The 23,087-nt window shown below is 44.7% G+C and overlaps 1 protein-coding gene across 1 annotated transcript in view; it reads left to right on the plus strand.

The window, feature by feature from the left end:
* Positions 1-6,898: 6,898 nt before the first annotated feature.
* Positions 6,899-23,087, plus strand: part of PDGFRL (platelet derived growth factor receptor like) — a 66,601-nt gene continuing 50,412 nt past the window's right edge. The window contains exons 1-2 of the mRNA XM_009212578.3: positions 6,899-7,065; positions 20,747-21,044. Of these exons, the coding sequence (XP_009210842.1) occupies positions 7,011-7,065; positions 20,747-21,044 (353 nt within the window). The 5' untranslated portion in view covers positions 6,899-7,010. The remainder of the gene's footprint in view (positions 7,066-20,746; positions 21,045-23,087) is intronic.

Genomic DNA, 23,087 nt, shown 5'->3' on the forward strand with positions numbered 1-23,087 from the left:
TATGCTTTCTGACGTGAGTGTATTTTTAAAATAAATTTTAATATGTAATCATATAGAATGCAGATGTCACCCATACCAAAAGCACACATTTCATACTGACCTAAGTTAAACTCCTTATTTATTTGGAAATCTTTAAAGCTCAGAAATATAAGCAATCTACATTGAAACAATTGAAGAATACTAAGCTGACAGCCTAGGGCCTGCTGTATGACTGACTGCCAAGTCCTGTGAGATGAAAGAGATGTCTTCACATATCCTCAATCCTCATGGCACATTCCAAAAAATATCAGTTGCTTTTGAAGCATGCTACCCAGAGTCACACATCTGGGATCCTGCCACTACAACTGCCATTTAATGAGCCAATCACTTTTGACATTGCTTTGATCTGCAAGAAGTTCATCAGTGTTCTTTCCACCAATCATAGCCTTTAATCATTGGTGATCAGTTGTATGTAACGAGGATACTTTTTAAATATGGTGAATAATTATCAACTTTTTACTCTTTGATAGGGAGAATTCAAAGCGGATTTTTAAAATATGTTTCTAAATTGCTTAAAACTACAAATCTCTTGAGTTAGCTTGTTTGATTTTGAAACATTTGTGTATGCAGTTCCTGTTGTTTGTAGTAAATTGGAGGGAACATGTTGAATTTAAAAAACTTTACTATCAATTTAGAAAGCATTAAAAACCAAGCTAAAACAGCAAACTACTTGCCAAGAAGAAGCCTCAAACAATTTAATTTTTGTTTGATTAGGGTTGCTGTGAGACAGTGGTGCCCTACCTCTGTTTTGCCACCATGAGATCACATGAAATTATCCCCCAATAGTTGTCTCTGGGCTGTAGGTCCAGCCAGAAGCTCCTGGAGGTAAGAACATGATCTGCTTAGTGTTTAAAGGACACAGATAGGCTTCCTTTGGGGGCTGAGGGCTCAAAGCCATGGATTGCAAAGAGATTGTGCTGAGAAGTCCTCATCTGTGTGGAAAGAGTAAATTATTTCATCCCATGAACTATCTCAAAACATTATCAAAGACATAAAAATAACTCTCACTATCACATTTTCTCAGCTTGTCTTTTAAAGTGTGTCAAAGTGGCTGGGCACAGTGGTTCACACTTGTAACCCCAGCACTTTGGGAAGCCAAGGTGGGAGGATTGCTTGAGGCCAGAAGTTCAAGACCAGCCTGGTCAACAAAGCAGAGACTCCAGTCTTTTTTTGATTAGCTGAGTGCCTGTAGTCCCAGCTACTCAGGCGGCTAAGAGGGGAGGATCACTTGAGTCCAGGAGGTTGAGGCTTCAGTGATCCATGATGGCACCATTGCACTCTAGTCTGGGTGACAGAGTGAGACTCTATCTCTAAAATCAAATGAATGAACGTAGATCAAAGTGTGAGTGAAACTAGAAAGAGACTCGGCTCAACACTCACTTATATAAACCTTCCTAGTAACAGATTGATAGCCACCTCTTAAATAGTTGTAGGTATCACAGTATCAGATGTCATAAACTCTGGGCAAAGAGTTGTTATTGCTCTATTAAGACTGGAGCAGTCAAGAGGAAGAGAAACCCACAGGATAGAGACCGCACTACCCAGGAGTAGTGTATAGCCCAGGGTGGGCCCCAATCTCCAAGCCAGTTTCTGAGTTCTGAGTCCCTTAACCCACAAATACCACAACATTGTCAAAGTTCAAGATTCTGGGCATCCCCAGTGGCTAAGTCTCCAAGTCACCGGAATCTTTCCTACCTGCTCACTGACGTCTGATAGTTTCACGGAAGGACCAACAATTTCACTGCTCTGGTAGAAATCAGGCTTGGCATGCCATTGTTCTTAAAACAGAACCATTGACTTTAATTGGCACGCAAGTGTAAATGACTGATAATAGATACTTTTCAAAAAGAGCATCTAGAGCAAATAAGCAAGAGAAGGCAAATAGGCAGAGACAGTTGAAAGAGGAGAGAAGACACTATTAAGAGAAAGAGCAGGCCAGGCGCGGTGGCTCAAGCCTGTAATCCCAGCACTTTGGGAGGCCAAGATGGGCGAATCACGAGCTCAGGAGATCGAGACCATCCTGGCGAACACAGTCAAACCCCGTCTCTACTAAAAAATACAAAAAACTAGCGGGGCGAGGTGGTGGGCGCCTGTGGTCCCAGCTACTTGGGAGGCTGAGGCAGGAGAATGGCGTAAACCCAGGAGGCGGAGCTTGCAGTGAGCAGAGATTGTGCCACTACACTCCAGCCTGGGTGACAGAGCGAGACTCTGTCTCAAAAAAAAAAAAAAAAAAGAGCAAAGAAAAAAGAGGCCAAAGCTTTCAAGTCACAAGTTTCCTATTCTACATTTTGGCTTAGAGTGGCCCCTCTTTCCCTTGGCACTCAGAGGCTCTCACAACTAATGAACAGGTGATGCATCTTTATAACATGCTACATCCTGGAGCTAGGAAGGTCATTACTTGTGCTTCATTGGTTTTAAGTAGACTAAGCTTCTGGGATCCTTACCTTACCCTACCCTAAGATGTCTCTTGATGAGTGGCTCTGGGAGCATCAAAAATGTCTGGCATTTCTATCAGAATGAAGTTTTCAGGGAGTCCCATATTTAAAACCACTAAATTTTGTTACTGCTAAAACCTGGAAGCATTGATTTTCATTGTGGGAAGTCAGGGGCCCAGAACGGAGGGACCAGCTGGAGCTGTGGCAGAAGAACATAAATTGTGAAGATTTCATGGACATTTATCAGTTCCCAAAAAATACTTTTATAATTTCTTATGCCTGTCTTTACTTTAATCTCTTAATCCTGTTATCTTCATAAGCTGAGGATGTACGTCACCTCAGGACCACTGTGATAACTGTGTTAACTGCACAAATTGATTGTAAAATGTGTGTTTGAACAATACAAAATCAGTGCACCCTGAAAAAGAACGTAATTTTTATGGAACAAGGGAAGATAACCATAAGGTCTGACTGCCTTCAGGGTTGAGCAAAAAGAGCCATACTTTTCATCTTGCAGACAGCCTATAAACAGACGTGCAAGTAGGAGAGATATCACTAAATTCTTTTCCTAGCAAGGAATATTAATATTAATATCCTGGGAAACTAATGCATTCCTGGGGGGAGGTCTATAAATGGCCGCTCTGGGAGTGTCTGTCTTATGTGGTTGAGGTAAGGACTGAGATACGCCCTGTTCTCCTGCAGAACCCTCAGACTTATGAGGGTAGGAAAAAACTCCACCCTGGTAAATTTGTGGTCAGACCAGTTCTCTGCTCTTGAACCCTGTTTTCTGTTGTTTAAGATGTTTATCAAGACAATACGTGCACCGCTGATCATAGACCCTTATCAGTCGTTCTGCTTTTGCCCTTTGCCTTGTGATCTTTGTTGGATCCTTATCAGTAGTTCTGCTTTTGCCCTTTGTCCTGTTCCCTCAGAAGCATGTGATCTTTGTTCTGCTTTCTGCCTTTCGAAGCATGTGATCTTTGTACCTACTCTCTGTTCTTACACCCCCTCCCCTTTTGAAACCCTTAATAAAAAACTTGCTGGTTTGAAGCTCAGGTAGGCATCACGGTACTACCAATACGTGATGTCACCCCCAGCGGCCCAGTTGTAAAATTCCTCTTTGCACTCTTTCTGTGTATTTCTCAGCCGGCTGACACTTATGGAAAATAAAAAGAACCTATGTTGAAATATTGGGGGTGAGTTCCCCCAATAGATTTTTGTGAAAAAATCGTCTTGGTTGTATGTCTGTAGTTAATGAAGACTAGTTAAAGAATTTACACGTCCTTATCTTGGGGATGGAGAAGGGATGCCCAAAATGTTGGCTGATTTTTTCTTACCTAACAAATTCCTAATGGTATTCACCACTTCAAAGGGGCGTATAAAAAGCACGGAAGGCAATAGAGTAGGGAGATTTCGTGGGTAGGCATAGAAAACTACCATTAATTAAAATAGACAATGAAAATGGCCGGGCATGGTGGCTGACACCTGTAATCCCAGCACTTGGGGAGGCTGAGGCAGGAGGATCACTTGAAGTCAGGAGTTTGAGACCAGCCTGGCCAACATAGTGAAACCCCAGCTCTACTGAAAATATAAAAATTAGCCAGCCATGGTGGCGCAAACCTGTAGTCCCAGCTACGCAGGAGGCTGAGGCAGGAGAATCACTTGAACCCAAGAGGTGGAGGTTGCAGTGAGCTGAGATTGCACCAGTGTACTCCAGCCTAAGCGACAGAGTAAGACTTATCTAACAAAAAAGAAAAGAAAATAAAGAAAAGTGGGTGTTACAGGTAATGTGATCATTTATCTAAAAACCCAAGAGATCAACTGAAAACTATTTAGGCTACTAAGAAGATCCATTAAGGTGACCAGATAGAAGCTAAATGCACAAAAAAATTAATCAGGCCTTGGGAAAGCAGGCTTCAAGTTGTATTTGATTTAGAGCTGCAAGATAATGCTTATTTTAATTGGCTAACATTATAGTAATTGTTGAAAAAGGAATGGAAAAGATCAACACAACAGATTTTAATAATAAAATTCTTTCTCACCATAGAGACAAAGCACGTGGATTTTTATAGTGAAATAAGACCCATGAAAAATACAGCTTTGGCAGTTTTCGTTTTCAAATTTAAAATCATCTTGAGATTGTCTCATTCAAGGATAATAAGCCTTGTGATGAAATAGCTACATGTCTCGGGAAGCCCCTATACTTCTTATGAATTCTGTTCCCATCCTAATACAGACCCTGTATTAGTTTCCCGGAGCTACCATAACAAAGAGCCACAGACTGGGTGGTTTAAAGAACAGAAATGTATTATCTTATCGTTCTGAATGGTAGAAATCTGAGAGCAAGGTGGCAGAAGAATGGGTATTCTCTGAGGCCTCTCTCCTCTGCTTTTATTTATTTATTAATTAATTATTTTGAGACAGAGTCTCTTTCTATTGCCCAGGCTGGAGTGCAGTGGCACCATCTCAGCTCACTGCAACCTCGTTTCCCAGGATCAAATGACTCTCGCGCCTCAGCCTCTCAAGAAGAACCTCTAAGTGGCAAGAGAAAGAGGTACCACTCTAAGCTAAATGTAGCTGAGCCAGGGCAGTGAAGCTTGACAAAGATGGCATAAGAGAGGCGGACCTGGCACATGCACAGTTAGCGTGGAGGGGAGACTGGGACCGAGAGGAGTAATCTAGACCCAACCCCAGGCTCCAACACGGAGTGAGAGTGAAGCAGTCATTTCACAGGGTCAGAATGAAAAGAAATCTCAGGATGGGTCAACTTAGGCAGATTTACCCTCTCCTGTGTGCACCCTCCAAGTCCTTTGCTCAGAGTTCTCCCCAGAACCTGACACGCCACATTGTAGTGGTCTAAATGCTTGTCCACTCCTTAAAAGCAGCCACAATAGATGATGTCTTAACCTTCAGAGCCATAAGGTTAATCACATAGCAAACTCCTGTTGAAATACTCGTCTAGTTCCTTCTCTTAATAAACAAGAGATGCTAAAACCCAGAAGGTTAAGTGAATTGTGAGAGGCTTTCAGAGTTTGCGCCAGTGTCAAGATCCGAACTTTGGTCTTTATTCCCAGGCAATTGTTCTCTGCATCACAAGGCGAGTGGCAAAGCTCGGGCTAGAGCTGGCAACAGAATGTAGAATTCTTGGTTCCTCCTGCAGAAGTGACTGAGAAGCATTAGTTTATTATAAATGGCAGCACTTCTTTCTTTGGGTGTTGAGGGACAAATCCCTTTCCTGATACTCAGAATTGATCTCTCTTTAATAGCGGTGCCTGGTACTGAAGATCACGATGAGATGGGCTGCTTCTCACCAGGGGGAGCACACAGCGACATCTCCCCCGGTAGCAAACTGCTTTGATCATGTGAGTCTGCAAGCTCAGAAACGCAGGGTGGCTCTCTGCAGAGGGGCTCGTGAAAGCCTGAATCCTCTGCCCCACTGTGACCTGACAGAGTTGTCCAGGGTCTTGGCCTGTTGAACAAAGAATTGAACAAAATGCAGAGTAACAAAAGAAAGAAGCAAGGAAAAACAAAGCAACAGAAGGGAGGAAGGAAAGCATAGATTTATAGAAGACACTTCAGAGTGCGCTGCAGGAAGCCGATGGTCCCCAGGGATTTTATAAAGCGAAAAGAACTTGGCAACACCCCTGGGTTCCCTTTAGAGGCCTCCAACTGGTTACACCCTACGAAGGATTGGCCTGCCACCAATCAGAGGCTAAAGTGGAAACTTTTGCCTTGATATCAGAGGAGCAAGGATGTGGCCTGTGTGCCGCCTAATCGTGCCTAGAACTGTCTGCACCTGCCGATCTTTTGCTTCTGCGAACTGGCTGCACCTGCTGTTCTCCTGCTTATATCCTAGCCGTGCTTACTCTAATTCCCTATTCTCCTGCCTCCCCACCACAGCCCAAGTTATCTGCGCAGTCTCATTTTCCACGTTATTCCTGTAATGATTCCGTCCTCCCACCCCCACTAGCAGTTACGGGGCTGGATGCAGAGCCCAACTCGGGCCACAGAGGAGCAGCAAGAACCCAGGGCAACGGTCCTGTGAGTGGAATGCACGTGGGAGAGAGAAACGGAATGAACAGAAATATTTAGGAAGCACTTTTTACAGAGGACTCAGGCTGTGCCTGAGGAGGTGGGGGCGAGGGCTGGTGACATTTGGAAAGTCGTGGTTAAACGTGATCCCGTCAGCACCCGCTGGTCCTTCTTGAACTTGATAACCTCGGTGAAAACGCCCCGCGTTGGAGAAATTCAAGTAGTGGCTGTTGTAATTCACATTTCGCCCTTAGCCTTTCCTCTTCGCGCTGCGAAGAAGCGCTGAGCACCGCGGCTCCGCCAGGGGGCAGGAGAAGTCACATTACACAGGGAATGTTTTTTTAAAAATTTCCCAACTTTTCCCCCCAAACTGTGTGCCTCCTCAAGAAACCGAATCCTCCCGCTGCAGCGTCCCAGGAGCCCGCCCCTCGCCCGCCGCCTCCCCCGCGCCCCGGCCCCGCGCAGCCGCCGCGCTCCTACGCGCCGAGGTCCGAGGTTCGCGAGATGAAGGTCTGGCTGCTGCTCGGTCTACTGCTGGTGCACGAAGCGATGGAGGATGGTAAGTGACTCTGGGCGCGGGGCCACCTAGCTTGTGCCCTGACTTTAGCCGGGACCCGAAGCCCCCGCCGCCCTGCTGCCAGCTCTTGCTCTAACTTTCGGCCTTCGGTGGCTCAGTCCCCGCGCCACTGCCTGCCCGGTGCACCTGCCCTCTTCTAGTGGGGTCGCCTTTCCTCCCACTCTTTCCCTTCCCGGAGAGCCCTCTAGGGGAGGTGGCAGCTACCCCGACCCTTAGGAGTCCACCAGGACCTCTCCAAGCCCCCCACCTCCGGGCGAATCAAGCATCCCTAGCCAGCGCCTGGTCCAGCCCCCACTGTCAACGTGTCGGTCTGGGAGGTGGCGCGGGAGCCTCGGATCGCTTCCACTTCCCAGCGGCGTGGCCGAGACCTCTGCTGCTGAGAGCGGGTGCCACCTAAGCATGGCAGTCGCTGATTCCGTTGTAGAGTTCCAGGTGACCTCCCCCTCCCCTCGCAGTCCTGGGTGAGTTTCGTCTACCACTTTGGGAGTGAATCCTGCAAGACCTGCCTAGATCTTCGAACAAAAATGTCAGTGTATGAAATTTCAAAACGAATGAAAACCCCATGGCTTGTTATATTTATCTAATTGGATGGGAAAGGGGGAAGAAAATGCTTTTTTTTTTTTTTTTTGGTACAGCGTATGCGACCATGACCGCTGCGCATTTTTGAATCTACCTGCCCTGGGTCCACCTTGTGCACCATCGTGCACACTCGTGACCACAGGGTCAGGTGTCGTTTTTCTGTGTGTCTGGGTGTGTATTACTGTGGTGTGTATTATACATTATTGTTAGCATTTAAGTGTTTTGTTTGTTCTATTCACTCCGTGGGTGTTATTTGTACAGCACATGTTTCATCTGGGTACATCCTGGTATCCTCAAGCCTTTCTTGAAATTCCTGGACTACAGCACAATTTTTGCTTAGATTTAGTGGAAAAGTAGCTTTTGCTGTTATGCAACTTCATGCTGGAGCCAGCTCAACCTGGGTCACATTTTTATCCACTCCTTCATCCTGACGAGTTTCTTTCTTTCCTAGGAAACTACAACATTTGCCAAAAAAATACCGCATTGTAGTTTCCAAAATCCAAGATAGTTGCGGGACTTGAAGTTGAGAATGGGGATCCTTCAGCCTGGAGCCTGGCTTAATAAAACGTAGGCAGAGCTTCTGTTGGGAGAGTAACACTTAATTCTGCCCAGAGAGAAGTTGGCATGAGGTCAGTTTGTAAAATGCAATATTAAAATGCTCCTGGCAGGCCCTTGTATGCCACTGCTGAAAAAGCAGAAATGTAATTTGTAGTATCATTTTTTGAATAGGACAGGAGATGGCCAGGCAAAATATTTTCAACTCAGCTGTTCCTTTGTTTATACCCAACTTGCCGGTCTTAGAGGCTCAGGAAGTGGCTTCCATTCTGCCTCCTGGATCTCGCCCAGCCCATGTGAGTTTATTACAAACATCTGCCTAAATAAATTACCATTTCTTTAAGTGTAATCCATACAAACAATAAGCATTTATGAGACAATTGGAGAAAGTGGAATACAGACTATAAGAAATCGTTGATAAATTTCAGGTGATAATAACACTGAGATTTTGTTTATAAAAGTACACACATCTGGCCTGGCACAGTGGCTCATGCCTGTAATCCCAGCACTTTGGGAGGCCAAGGCAGGTGGATCACGAGGTCAGGAGTTCAAGACTAGGCTGGCCAAGATGGTGAAACCTCGTCTCTACTAAAAAGACAAAAATTAGCCGGGCGTAGTGGTGGGTGCATGTAGTCCCAGCTGCTTGGGAGGTTGAGGCAGAGAACTGCTTGAACCTGGGAGGCAGAGGTTGCAGTGAGCTGAGATCGCACCACTGCACTCCAGCCAGGCGACAGCGTGAGACTCCATCTCAAAAAAATAAAAATAAAAATGAAACGAAAGTACACATATCTATAATGTACGGACCATTTATGGATGAAATAGTGAACACATAGTGCCTCATTAAGTTATGTAAGCGTTTGGCTAAACCTAGTAAGAATGGTTTTTGGTTTTTAGTTGTGTTGTGAGTTGTGGTCAGGAGCTACTAAGGAGAGTGGATTACACAGGAGGCCCTTCCAGTGCTGGTTTCTGATTGGCAGGTTGGAAATATCCTGCCTTCAGGGCCATCCCAAAGCACAAACTCCAGACACAAGGCCCACGACTCAACTGTGTCACTGCCTTTTAGTTTTTCTGATCACATCTAAAAGACAGTTATTGTTGTTGTTGTTATTATTATTATTATTACTATTTGAGATGGAGTCTCGCTTTGTCACCCAGGCCGGAGTGCTGTGGCACAATCTCAGCTCACTGTAACTTCCACTTCCCAGATCATGCAATTCTCATGCCTCAGCCTCCTGAGTAGCTGGGACTACAGACATGCGCCACCATGCCCAGCTAATTTTTATATGTTTAGTGGACACAGTGTTTCGCCATGTTGGCCAGGCTAGTCTCAAACTCCTGACCTCAAGGGATCCACCCACCTTGGCCTCCCAAAGTGCTGGGATTACAGGTGTGAGCCACCACACCTAGCCAAAGACAGCCTTCTAAGAGAAAAAGACGTCCCTACAAGTGTGTATGGGGGTGAACATCTGGCCTGACCCAGTGAAGTTTGCGTTCCCAATTACAAAATTCTTTACTTTTTTGGAAGTAATGTTCTTTCTCCTCATGAAGAGGGGTAGCTGGAAGGGCCCATAATATTCTGTGGCATAAAAATGAGGGATGAAAACAGGTAATAATCCAAGATTCCACTTTGAGACGTCGATCATAGCACCCGATTTTCAGCGTTTATATGGAATACATGCCACAGAGTTTATTAATAGGGTGCTTCTATTTTCACATTAAAAAGTATAAAATCACAAGTATTTCCTGACTTTTGATTACCTACATATTTTTATTGAATGTCAGGAGCAAACACTGAAGTGTTAATATTGATTTGTCACTGCTGTTTTGTTGAACAACATGAGAACCTTGATCCATGCTAATCTGATCTTCACTAACCTGGCTTTATTTTGTATCTGGTGAATGGGGTTTCTTTCTGGGTGGACTAAAGACATTCGTTATGGTCTGAGGGCAATATAGCCAGATCTCCAAGAAGGTAAGGACAGAGACACAATGAGGATGATTCTCTAACCAGGAGCCTGTGACACTTTCATGTCTTCATTTATTCTTGAGAAAAAAACAGAGTAAAAATGAGTACAGAAATATTTTAATGAAAAAAGAATTCCAAAGTTCCTTATTGTTTATGAATGCAAATAATGAATGCTTTGAAGCATTCAGGATCTTGGCTGGCATGTTTGACATACAAAAAACAATTTCTGATCCTTAAAACTCAGAAAGAGAAAAGTTTGAGGGCATGAGAGAGATCCGGTGGTGAGAGGATTGATGGTTTTCAAACCTAGACAAGGTTCTAAAACGCTTTCTTTGTGGTGCTCATAATCGAATGCAGAGGAAAATAAAGAAGTAAAGATACAATTTCAGGAAGTGGTAAGTGGCATCGAGAATCATTAATCAGGGTCTGTTAGGTTCCTAGGGCTGCCATAACAAAGTACCATAGAATAGGAGGTTTAAAACCACAGAAGTTTGTTTGCTCATGGTCCAGAGGCTTGAAGTCCAAAGTCAGTGTCAGCAGGGCCACACAGCTTCTAAGATGGGGGTAGAATCCTTCCGTGCCTCCACTAGCTTCTGGTTGTGTTCAGCAATCCCTTGGCATTGTTTGGCTTGCAGCTGCACCACTCCAATCTCTGCCTCTGTTGCCATGTGACCATCTTCTCCCTGTGTCTGTCTGTACATGGCATTTTCATGTGTGTGTGTGTGTGTGTCTGTCTGTCTCATAAGAACATCAGTTCTATTGGAGGAGAGCCTAACCTAATGACCTCATGCTAACTTGATTGCATTTGCAAAGACTCCATTCCCGAATGAGGTTACATTCACAGATACCTGGGAGTTAGGACGTTAGCATATCTTTTTAGGGGACACAATTTAACCACTAAGACAGGGTGAGACATGGAGAGGACTGAGGCGGGGTGTGAGGATGCTGTTTGGATGGATAGCCATAAGCCTGCCTGAAGCAAGGAAGCAAACCCCGGAGGTGGCTGAAAGCAAAGCTGTGCACTCCAGGGGTGCCACAAGTGCAACAGCTTCAAGATGGGCTTGTACTGGTTGCCAGTGTGGCTGTGATATGTGGGACAGGAGATGGCCAAGCCTTGTAGGGCGTGGGAAGATTTAGGGCTTGCTTCTAGATGAGATGAAAATCACTGATAGCTTCTGAATGGAGAAGTACCTGTAATTTTATTTATGTTTTCAAAGGCAGGTGCTATGGTTTGTATATGGCTTGTCCCCACCACATCTTATGTTGAATTTTGATTCCCCATGTGATGGTGGTGGGAGGTAGGGCCTCGTAGGAGGTGTTTGGGCCTTGGGGGTAGTTCCTTCATGAATAGATTAATGCCTTCCCTTGGGGATGTGTGCATTCTCTATTATTACCGGCAAGAACTGCTTGTTAAAGAGATTCTGGTCCCTCCTCCTCCCACCTCACCCGGTTATCTCTGCACTGCTAGTTATCCTTGCCCTCTGCCCTGAGTGGAAGCAGCCTGAGGCCTTCATTTGAAGCAGACGTTGGTTCCATGCTTCTTGTACAGCCTGTAGAACGATGAGCCAAATAAACCTCTTTTCTTTATAAACAACCCAGCCCTAGGTATTCCTCTATAACGATGCAAAATGAACTAATGCAGAAAATTGGTACCAAGGAGTGGGATATTGCTCTAAAGATACCCGAAAGTGTGGAAGCAGCTTTGGAACTTGGTACTGGGCAGAGAATTGGAGGAGTTTGAAAGGCTCAGAAGAAAATAGGAAGAGGAGGGAAAGTTTGGAATTTCTTACAGATTGGTTATACGGTCGTGACTAAACTGTTCATAGAAATATAGACAGTAAAGTTCATGCTGACAAGGTCTCAAATGGAAACAGATAACTTATTGGGAACTGAAGAAAAGTCACCCATGTTAGGCCTTAGCAAAGAACTTGGCTGCATTGTGTTCATGCCCTAGGGATTTGCGGAAGGCCAAACTTAAGAGTGATGTCCTGGGGTGTCCAAAAGAAGAAATATCTAAGCAGCAAAGTGCTGTAGTAGTGGGGGGTGTGGCTGGTTTTAAAAGCTTAGTATCAGCCGGGCGCGGTGACTCACACCTGTAATCCCAGCACTTTGGGAGGCTGAGGCAGGCGGATCACGAGGTCAGGAGATCCAGACCAGCCTGGCCAACATGGTGAAACCCCATCTCTACTAAAATACAAAAAATTAGCCAGGTGTGGTGGTGTGCACCTTTAGTCCCATCTACTTGGGAGGCTGAGGCAGGGGAATTGATTGAACTCGGGAGGCAGAGCTTGCAGTGAACTGAGATTGTGCCATTGCACTCCAGCCTGGTGACAGAGTTAGACTCTGTCTCAAAAAAAAAAAAAAAAAAAAAAAAAGCTTAGGCTCAAGATCAATTACAGCAGCAAAGAAATGACCTAAAGGTAGAATTTATTACGAAAAGGGAAGCACAGAGTAAAAATTTGGAAAATCTGAAGGCTGGCCATATGGCAGAGAATGAAAGAGCATTTTTGGGAGAAGAATCCAGGGGTACAGCTGAGAGACTGGTAAAGTAATTAGCAGGACTAAAAGAGAATCATGTGCTAGTAGTCAAGAAAATAAGAGAAAGGCCTTGAAGCCATTTTGCAAATCTTTGAGGAGCCCCTCGCATCACAGGCCCAGAGACTCGGGAGAATAGAGTGGTTTTGGGGGGCAGCCCCTGCTGCCCTCCTGCCCTGCCTCGGGATGCTACTGCCCCTATCCCAGGTGCACCAGCTCTACACTTGACTTAAAAGGCCCCAGGTGTGGCTCCAGATGCTGCTCCAGAGGGCACAAGCCATAAGCCTTGGAGGCTTCTACATGTCAAGTCTGCATGTGCCCAGAATGCAAGAGTGATGGAGGCTTAGCTTCCACCTAGATTTCAGAGGATGTATCAGAAAGTCTGAGTGTGCGGGCAGAAGCCTGCCACAGGGGCAAGAACTACCATAGAGAGACCCCCACGGGGCACTGCCTAGGGGAGCCATGGTAACGGGGCTGATGTGGGGATCCCAGAATTAGAGAGCCACTAGCAGTATGCACCCTCAGCTTGGAAAAGACACAGACATTCAACTCCAACCTAACTGATCAGCCATGTGGGCTTCACACAGCAAAGTTATAGGGGTGGGGATGGCCAAGGCTTGTTTTTGATTTTCCAGGCTCATAGCTGTAAGGAACTTGCCTCAAGTCTCAGATGAAACTTCGGACTTTTGAGTTGATGCTGAAACAAGTTAAGATTTGGGGGACTCTTGGGAAGGGATGCTTGTAGTTTGCAGTCTTTGAAAGACATGGGTTTTGGGGGGCCAGAGGTGCAATGCTATGGTTTGGCTATTTGACCTCCTCAAACCTCATGTTGAAATTTGATCCCCAGTGTTAGGGGTGGGGCCTAATGGGAGGTGTTTGAGTCATGGGGTCAGATCCCTGATGAATGGCTTGTTGCCCTCCCCGAGGTAATAGAACTAACAGCGTGAGTTCTTGCTCCATTAATTCACGTAACAGCTGGTTAAAAGGAGCCTGGCACCTCCCCCTCTCTCTCTTGCTTCATCTCTCTCCATGTGATCTCTGCATACACCCATTATCCTTCACCTCTGCCACCAGTGGAAGCAGCTTGAGGCCCTCGCCAGATGCCCTGTCTTGAATCTTCTGGCCAGCAGAACTGTGAGCTCCCTAAACCTCTTTCCTGCATAAATGATTCAGCCTCAGCTGTCCCTTTCTAGCAACACAGATGGCTGAAGGAGTGATACAGTGGAGGCCAGGGGCTGCTTAGGAGATAGTATAAATGTCTGGATGGTACATGGCTTGGCCCAGGGTGGTGTCAGTGGATGGAAGGAAAAGAGGCTGGGTTCAGGGTATATTTCAAGATGAAGTCAAAAGAATTTGTTGCTGGATTGGAGAGGAAAATTTTTAAAAAGTGAGACTTGGAAGTTTTTGTCCTGAGCAATTGTCATTTGCTGATAAAGGGAGCATGAGGGAAGCATTCAGAGGTCAGACATGCTAACTTTGAGATGCTAAATTTTGGAAATGCTAACTTAGACATGCCTACTAGTCTTTCAGGTGGCTGTGCTGAATAAGCAACAGGATATTGAGATCCGGAGTGTAGAGGCGGGGTCAGGACAGGAGCTAGGGCAGCTTTCAGCATATAAATGCTGCAAGGGTCATGGAACTGTGTGAGGTCACTTAGAGAGTGAAAGGTAGTTAGAGAGGAGTGACCAGGCAGGTAAGGAAAATGAGGAAGAGCTGCCGGAGACTGGAGAGTTGTCAATGACACAGGAGGAAAATCAAGGCAGCAGAGGGTCCCGCGAGCCATGTGAATCGAGTTGTTCAAGAAGAGCGTCATCAGCTGTGTTCTAACAGGTGTTCTGGAAAATACTTCAAATTGAGGTCTTTATCCTGGCATCGAAGGATCTCATTCTCAGAAACTGCTATTTGTTTTTTAAATGATACTTTAAACAGTGGTAGTGTTACCGGAAAGGGATCCTGATGCAGACCGCAAGAAAGAGTTCTTAGATCTCGTGCAAGAAAGAATTCGGAGTGAGTCCATAAAGTGAAAGCAAATTTATTAAGAAAGTAAAGGAATGAAAGAATGGCTTCTCCCTAGGCAGAGCGGCGGCATGGTCTGCTCAGCTGCTTATACTTACTGTTACTTCTGGATTATATGCCAAACAAGGGGTGGATTATTCATGAGTTTTCAGGAAAGGGATGGGAAATTCCTGGAACTGAGGGTTCCTCTCTTTTTTAGACCATAGAGGGTAACTTTGTAATGTTGCCATGGCTTTTGTAAACTGTCATGGCGCTGGTGGGAGTGTCTTCTAGCATGCTAATGCATTATAATTAGCATAGAATGATCAGTGAGGATGACTATAGGTCATGTTCGTTGCCATCTTGGTTTTGGTGGGATTTGGCCAGCTTCTTTACCGCAACCTGTTTTATCAGCAAGGTGTCTGTGACCTGTATCTTGAGCCAACCCCCTGTCTCATCCTGTGACAAATGCCTTAACCTCCTGGGAATGCCACCCAGTGCTTCTCAGCCTTATTTTACCCAGCCCCTATTCAAGATTGGAGTCTCTCTGGTTCGAATCTCTGACAGTAGGAGGGTGTTTTGGAGTAGGGTTCTCGAAAGGAATAGAGAAAGGAAGGGCTCACTACATCTTGCTACATTTTCCTCTCCATAGGGTCACTTTCCCACCTTCTCAGCTTTGTTACTGGAAAAGTATGTGTGTTCCTGCAGGGTGTTTCATGAAAAGTGGAAAAATGAGGGTGGCGTCTCTCGGTTTATGTAACTAATTGGGAAGCAACTGAGCGGCTCAGAAAAATGTATGGCGTGGTTACTGGGGTGCTACTTTTAAGGATGGCATTTCCTCTTTACTGCCCATCAGGGAGAAGAAAACCAAACAGCTTTATGCTTTGATGTTAATGACTATGCTTAATAAGAACTCTCATCCAAGCTGCAGTCAACGATTCTTCTAATTAATTTATTTTCTCTTCCAGCACAGTTCTATTAGAGAGGCTAATAGGTTACTGTTGATGAGTAAGATTTGATTGTGGGTCTCAGTTGATGCTGAATAATCTTGGTCCTTTGTCCTGCTTCCTTCTCGCTTTGTAACATCTGTTTATTTATTTTGGATATAAGGGTTTTTGGGGTTTTGTTTGTTTTCTTGTTTTTTTGAGACAGAGTCTCACTCTCTTGCCCAGGCTGCAGTGCGGTGGCAGCGGCGCGATCTCAGCTCACTGCAACCTCCATCTCCCAGGATCAAGCAATTCTCATGCCTCAGCCTCCCGAGTAGCTGAGACTACAGGCATGTACCACCATGCCTGGCTAATTTTTTTGTATTTTTTGGAAGAGATGGGGTTTCACCATGTTGGCTAGCCTGGTCTTGAACTCCTGGCCTCAAGTGATCCACCCTACTTGGCCTCCCAAAGTGCTGGGATGATAGGCATGAGCCACCGCACCAGGCTGCAGATGAGGTTTTGATCAGCATCTCCTCACTGGGGGGATCCAACATGTGCCTTGGAAAAGTATCTCCAGCTCTTCCAGGAAGACGAGGCTCTTATCCCCAGCGTCAAGTTCTGTGTGGCTTGGAACTCCATGTCACATCAAACAAAGGATCTCATGGTGCATGAGACTTGTGCAAACAAAGTGTAAAAGCAACAACATGCTAATCTCTATGTGGATGGAGAGGCGATGGCATGAGCCAGAGAAAGTTCTAGACTTGGAGTCAGAGGGTCTGGTTTTTCGCTACCTTCTTAATGACCTGGAGTGAACTACTTGGCATCTATACATTAAAAAGGATAATATCTGCTTAGCCTCCACAAGTTTATCATAGACATCTCATGTGACAATCATAGAAAAACAAATAGCACTTAGCCAGCAATCACTCACTATGGGCCAGATGCTAATTTCACCATTTTCGACATATTAACTCATTTAACTCCCACAGTAACTATTATGGTTATTATGAGGTAGTTGTTACCATATCATTCTCAATTTACAGATGAGAAAATGGAAACAGAAGAGGGTAAGTAGCTTCCCAAGGTCACACAGCAAGTGGCAGGCCTGGACCTGAAGTTAGTAATGCTATTTAATCGTTCTTGAATTTTGTCACCTGTTTCTCTATAAAATATACAATGTAATAGTCTCAAAAATGCAATGGTAATGGACTTTGACTTTTATTTATCTACGGGATGAATTCTTATATTTTTTAGGTCTTTGAAAAATAACCAGTTGACATGGTTAGGCTGAAGAGTCATATCTTTTAAAAAGTTAGACATGGGATTTGGGAGTCACTCAGTTGCAGGACTGTCTGGGTATCTGTGGGGCCACTAGGCTGGTCCTTTAAGTTAGCATAATTACCTTCAAACCACAGGCCAATTCTGTGGTCAGGAAGCTGGACCAGCTATACAGTTAGATCAGCTGGTGGGGCTCTTTGGTCAGAAGGTCAAATTATTTTGCATAGATAATAGCAAATATTTGGATACATAATCTCCATAATCAGGTAATCTGATGTTCCTGAGTAACATAGATAACAAGGTATTACAGCTTAGAAGTCAGACAAGTAGCTCTGTTTGTCTAAATTCCATAGGATTTACATATGGTTATTGTCATTTCTGATAGCTTGAATTCCTGTTCCATGATACACAGAACACCAAATTAGACATTAATCCAGAGTTTTCTTAATCTCACAGGCATTAAAATATTTACGGGGCACAGATTACTTGGACATTGTAATGGTAGGCTTTCTTTTCTTTTCTTTTTTTTTTTTTTTTGAGACAGAGTCTTGCTCTGTCAACCAGACTAGAGTGCAGTGGTGCAATCATAGCTCACCATAAACTCAGACTCAAGGGCTCAAGTGATCCTCCTGCCTCAGCCTCCAGGCATGTGTTACACTCAGCTTTTTTTTTTCTTTTCTTTTTTTTTTTTTTCCTTAATTTTGTAGCAATGTACCATGTTGCCCGGGCTGGTCTTGAACTCCTGGCCTCAAGCAAACCTCCCAACTTGCAACTTGGCCTCCCAAAGTGGTGGGATTACATGTGTGAGCCACCATGCCTGGCCTATTATTTTCTATCTTAAGAAGAAAACTGTAATTTCTACCTTATTGCAGAGCTGAGGCTTATGCTTCACAATTGATGTGGCTGGATCAATGTACTTTTGTTGGTCTGACACATTCCCAGCCATTGCAGTGCTTTTCCTTCTAGGAGACTGGGAGCGTGTGCATGGGAGCCATGGTCTATCCCCACCTATCATTAAAACCAGGAGTGATAAACCACATGTCCACGGGGAGCAGAATAATGGGCAAACAGCAGATTCAGCAGCAGGTATTGGGGGATCCACCTTGGACACTAGGGTTCAAGGTCACAGCTCTACTCCCTGGAAGGATAGAGGATGGTCAGTAAGGCCTGTAACCAAGAGAAACCTTAGTAGGGGAAGGAAGGGAAATAAGAGACTCGGGCCTAAGAGAAGAAACAGGTCACAGCTGGACATGAAGTCACAGAAAATAGAGCAGGGCTCAGGGGTTGAGGCATAGAAGCCCAAAGAGTGAGGCTTGGATGTTGACACTGAGCCAAGAGATCCCAAGGGCAGGATAGGTTCTAGAGTGAGGGCCAGACTGAACTAAGAGAGGAGGCCCCATAGCTCCCATTTCAAAGGGCAACACACAAAGGAAACCAAATTCATCATTACACAGTTGAGTCCAAATCAATTGTGTTTTTTATGATACTTTTCTCCTGATCTACCACATGTTCTACAAATGCCCTGTCATTCTCTCAACTGGCCAAGGGCCGTGTGGTTGTTCAAAATATGTACAGAATGTTTATCTCCACGTAGTGAAATGAGTTCTCTGGAATGGGAATAGGAGGCCTGACTTCTGCTCCACATTCTGCCACTAACCAGCTGAGTGACTCTACAGTTTATTCAACTTTTCAGGGAGGGCCTCCTTTAGTTTTTAAATCTACAACATGAGGACTTCACCTAAATGATCTCTGAGGATCTCGTAAGTTTGAAAATTTTGTAATTCTGTGGGTATCTATCGAGATGGCCTTTGAGCTTGTGTGGACAGATGGTCAAACTGAAACTCTACAGTACCCTTTTCTTTCCTTTTTTTTTTTTTTTTTTTTAGACAGGGTCTCACTGTCACCCAGGCTGGAGTGCAGGTGGCATGATCTCGGCTCACTGCAACCTCCGCCTCCCAGGTTCAAGCAATTCTCGTGCCTCAGCCTCCCTAGCAGCTGTGACTACAGGCATGCACCACCATGCCTGGCTAATTTTGTATTTTTAGTAGAGACAGGGTTTTGCCGTGTTGCCCAGGCTTGTCTCAAACTCCTGACCTCAAGTGATCCACCTGCCTTGGCTCCCAAAGTGCTGGGATTACAGGAGTGATCCACCATGCCCAGTCCTGAAAACTTTTAGATAACTCTAGAGAAGATAAATTTTTAATCCTCCCCTCCTCATATGTCAACATTGTTTTCACTGCAACCTCTGTCTCCCCACACCTGGCCTACAGTCCGCTTTTCTTTCTTGTTGCGTGGACACAACTGTGTGGCTGCAAGGGGCTTAGCTGAGATTTTAGGAGTCTGGTGGCCCACCACAGGCAGAACAGTGAGGGGGGACTCTTCCCTGGGTGTAGTCAGTAAGGGTGCCTTATTTATAGAGAAGACAAAAACAACCATAAAAGCAACTTAAAGTCAGTTAGCTTTTTATTATCACTCTTTGCCAGCAACTCTCAACAATGTTGGTGATAAAATACTCCTTCCCCAAAGATATTTTGTTGGTGAAATTCTAAATCATTGCTACAGTTACAGTTGAGTTTTGATCATTTATATGTAAGTTTCAGATTAGTATACATTTAATATTTACTCTTTAATAATAAACATTTTATTCCAACTAGACATCACCAGCCCCTGACAAATGTAATCTCCACTTTACCATTTGTTTTGAGAGAAAGTTCATCATGGTTCAAAATCTTGGCAGGGCAGAGTGGCTCACACCTATAATTGCGGCACTTTGGGAGGCCTAGGTGGGAGTGTTGCTTGAGGCTAGGAGTTAGATACAAGCCTGGGCAATATAGCAAGACCCCAACTCTAAAAAAAAAAAAATTCTTCAGCGTGGTCTCACTTACCTGTGGACCTAGCTAGTCAGGAGGCTGAGGCAGGAGGATCACTTGAGCCCAGGAGTTCAAGGCTGCAGTGAGCTAGGATCATGCCATTGCATTCCAGCCTGGGTGATAGAGTGAGATTCTGTTTCTAACAATAAACACAAAATATTTTGCATGCAATTTCAGCACAGTTTATGCCCCTAGTCTCTGTGGAACTACATATTTCTGTGTTTAAACAGTAGAATCAAAATGAACAGTGACAACATAGAGACTGCAAAGTAAAGAAACAGCCTTGAATGGCTTCAGTTCGGCTGTTTTGTGTGACGACTTGGTGACTGTGTGACAGTGTGAACTACAGGCAATAATATTTTTGTTTTCTAAGGGCAAATTTTAGCTCATACATGAACTATTTTGCTGAATTTGAGTATCTTTGGAGCTGAAATATTTTCCTTTTTAATGATTGTTTTAAAACTATAGAATCAAAAAATGATTATTACATGACTTTTACTGAAAACAATATTGAGATATGAGGAGGGGAGGATTAAAAAGTTATCTTCTCTAGAGTTATCTAAAAGTTAACAGGGCTGGGCATGGTGGCTCACTCCTGTAATCCCAACACTTTGGGAGGCCAAGGCAGGCGGGTCACCTAAGGTCAGGAGTTTGAGACCAGCCTGGCCAACATGGTGAGACCCCGTCTCCATGTCTCTACTAAAAATACAAAAATGAGTTGGGTGTGGTGGCGGGCACCTGTGATGTCAGCTACTTAGGATGCTGAGGCAAGAGAATCACTTGAACCTGGGAGGCGGAGGTTGCAGTGAGCTGAGATCACGCCACTGTACTCTGGCCTGGGCAACAGAGTGAGAATCTGTCTCCAAAAAAAAAAAAAAAAAAGAAAAAGTTACCAGCCTCAAATATTCTGAGGATGCCGTTACTATAGCGTATTTCTCTCTCCTTGGTTTGTGCAGTTACTGGCCAACACCTTCCCAAGAACAAGCGTCCAAAGGAACCAGGGGAGAATAGAATCAAACCTACCAACAAGAAGGTGAAGCCCAAAATTCCTAAAATAAAGGACAGGGACTCAGCCGATTCAACACCAAAGACGCAGTCTATCATGATGCAGGTGCTGGATAAAGGTCGCTTCCAGAAACCCGCCGCTACCCTGAGTCTGCTGGCAGGGCAAAGTGTAGAGCTTCGATGTAAGGGGAGTAGAATTGGATGGAGCTACCCTGCATATCTTGACACCTTTAAGGACTCTCGCATCAGGTAAGCATAATTTTTTTTTTTTTAAACTGTGTAGGCTTGAGTATTTGTAATTGTAACAGTTAACAAAATTCCTTCTTAACTGTTATTACACATTGTTTCTGACATGTTCCATTTTGCCCTAATAGATCTTAAAAATAGAAACTCAAAGAGCAAAAGTCACAGATTTTATTTCTTTACCCAGTTAATAAAAACGACTGCAAATCCTACCAACATTTGTTGAAAGAGTGAAATTGTATAGGAAACCGCGTGACAAAACCATATGACAATTTTATTTGAAAATGTATGGTGAGTGAAATTTTATAGGAAACCAAAATTTTATAGAAAACTATTATGCGTAGAGATGGATGTTTAAAAATTCATATTATGTGGCCAGGTGCAGTGGCTCCTGCCTGTAATCCCAGCCCTTTGGGAGGCCAAAGCAGGCAGATCACTTGAGGCCAGGAGTTGGAGACTAGCCTGGCCAACATGGTGAAACCCCGTCTCTACAAGAAATATAAATTAGCCAGATGTGGTAGCATGTGCCTGTAATCGCAGCTACTCAGGAGGCTGGGGCAGGAGAGTCATTGAACCCCAGAGGTGGAGGTTACAGTGAACCACGATCACACCACCACACTCCAGCCTGGGTGACAGAGGGAGACTCTGCCTCAAAAAAAATATTTAAAAAACATACTGTGTAAATTAATGGACTCAATGTTTTATGTTGTTTCTTAAATAATCATAATGAAAACTGAAATGATCTAACAGGAGATTCCTGTGAGCACCTTGACCAGATATCAACTTCAACTACTTTTCAACTGCTTCTGATTATTATTATTATTATATATATATATATTTTTTAGACAGTCTCGCTCTGTCACCCAGGCTGGAGTGCAGTGGTGCGATCTGGGTTCACTGCAAGCTCCGCCTCCCGGGTTCCCGCCATTCTCCTGCCTCAACCTCCCGAGTAGCTGGGACTACAGGCACCTGCCACCACGCCCAGCTAAGTTTTTGCATTTTTAGTAGAGATGGGGTTTCACCATGTTAGCCAGGATGGTCTCGATCTCCTGACCTCGTGATCCTCCTGCCTCGGCCTCCCAAAGTGCTGGGATTACATGCGTGAGCCGCCGCGCCGGGTAGCTTCTGATTATTTTTACGTTCATAAATCTATGACTGTTACATTCAGAGGCCTCAACTGGTAAGAAGGCCAGTGATTTCTCATGTTTAAATGAGTACCTTTAGGAGGCTGGGCTTTCTAGACCAGGAAGAGTGGTTATGGTGGTGACGGCGGCAAGTGTGAGAAGCAAGAAAGAAACACATACTTTCCACGGTGCTGGGAGGAACCTGAGCACGGGCTGTGAGTCAGGGGGTGTGTATGGGGTTAGAGTCCTGTGCACCTTGGTGAAGTCTCCTAAACTCCGCCAGGTCTGTTTCCTTATGTGTAGAATGAGGGCGGGGGATGACCTGATTTCTAAGATTCTTTCTGACCCTATTTCCGTATATGATGGAGAAATAGGATCGATTTACAATGGAGAAATACCAGACGTTGTTTGAGATGACAAGAGTGGGAGAAAGAAAGGCTGCAGGCAGGCTGGGCACGGTGGCTCATGCCTGTAATCCCAGCGCTTTGGGAGGCCAAGGTGGGCAGATTGTCATGATGTCAAGAGATCAATACCATCCTGGCCAACATTGTGAAACCCCGTCTCTACTAAAAATATAAAAATAAACTGGACGTGGTGCATGCCTCTAGTCCCAGCTATTTGGGAGGCTGAGGCAGGAGAATCGCTTGAACCCGGGAGGCGGAGGTTGCAGTGAGCCGAGATTGCATCACTGGACTCCAGCCTGGCAACATAGCAATACTCCATCTCAAAAGAAAAAAAAAAAGACTGCAGAGGACAGGTATCTCAGACTCTGCATGTTCATAACAGATTCATATTTCCGCACAAACTGTGTTTCTGCAGAAATTCATCTCCCTCAAGGACATCATTATCCACTTGGTTACCCAACCAGAAGACTGGGAGTCATCCCTGCCTCCTCCCTCTCTCCCACACTCTCCACATCCAGTCA

The sequence above is a fragment of the Papio anubis genome, chromosome 8, assembly GCF_008728515.1.
Source record: "Papio anubis isolate 15944 chromosome 8, Panubis1.0, whole genome shotgun sequence".
Lineage (NCBI taxonomy): Eukaryota > Metazoa > Chordata > Mammalia > Primates > Cercopithecidae > Papio > Papio anubis.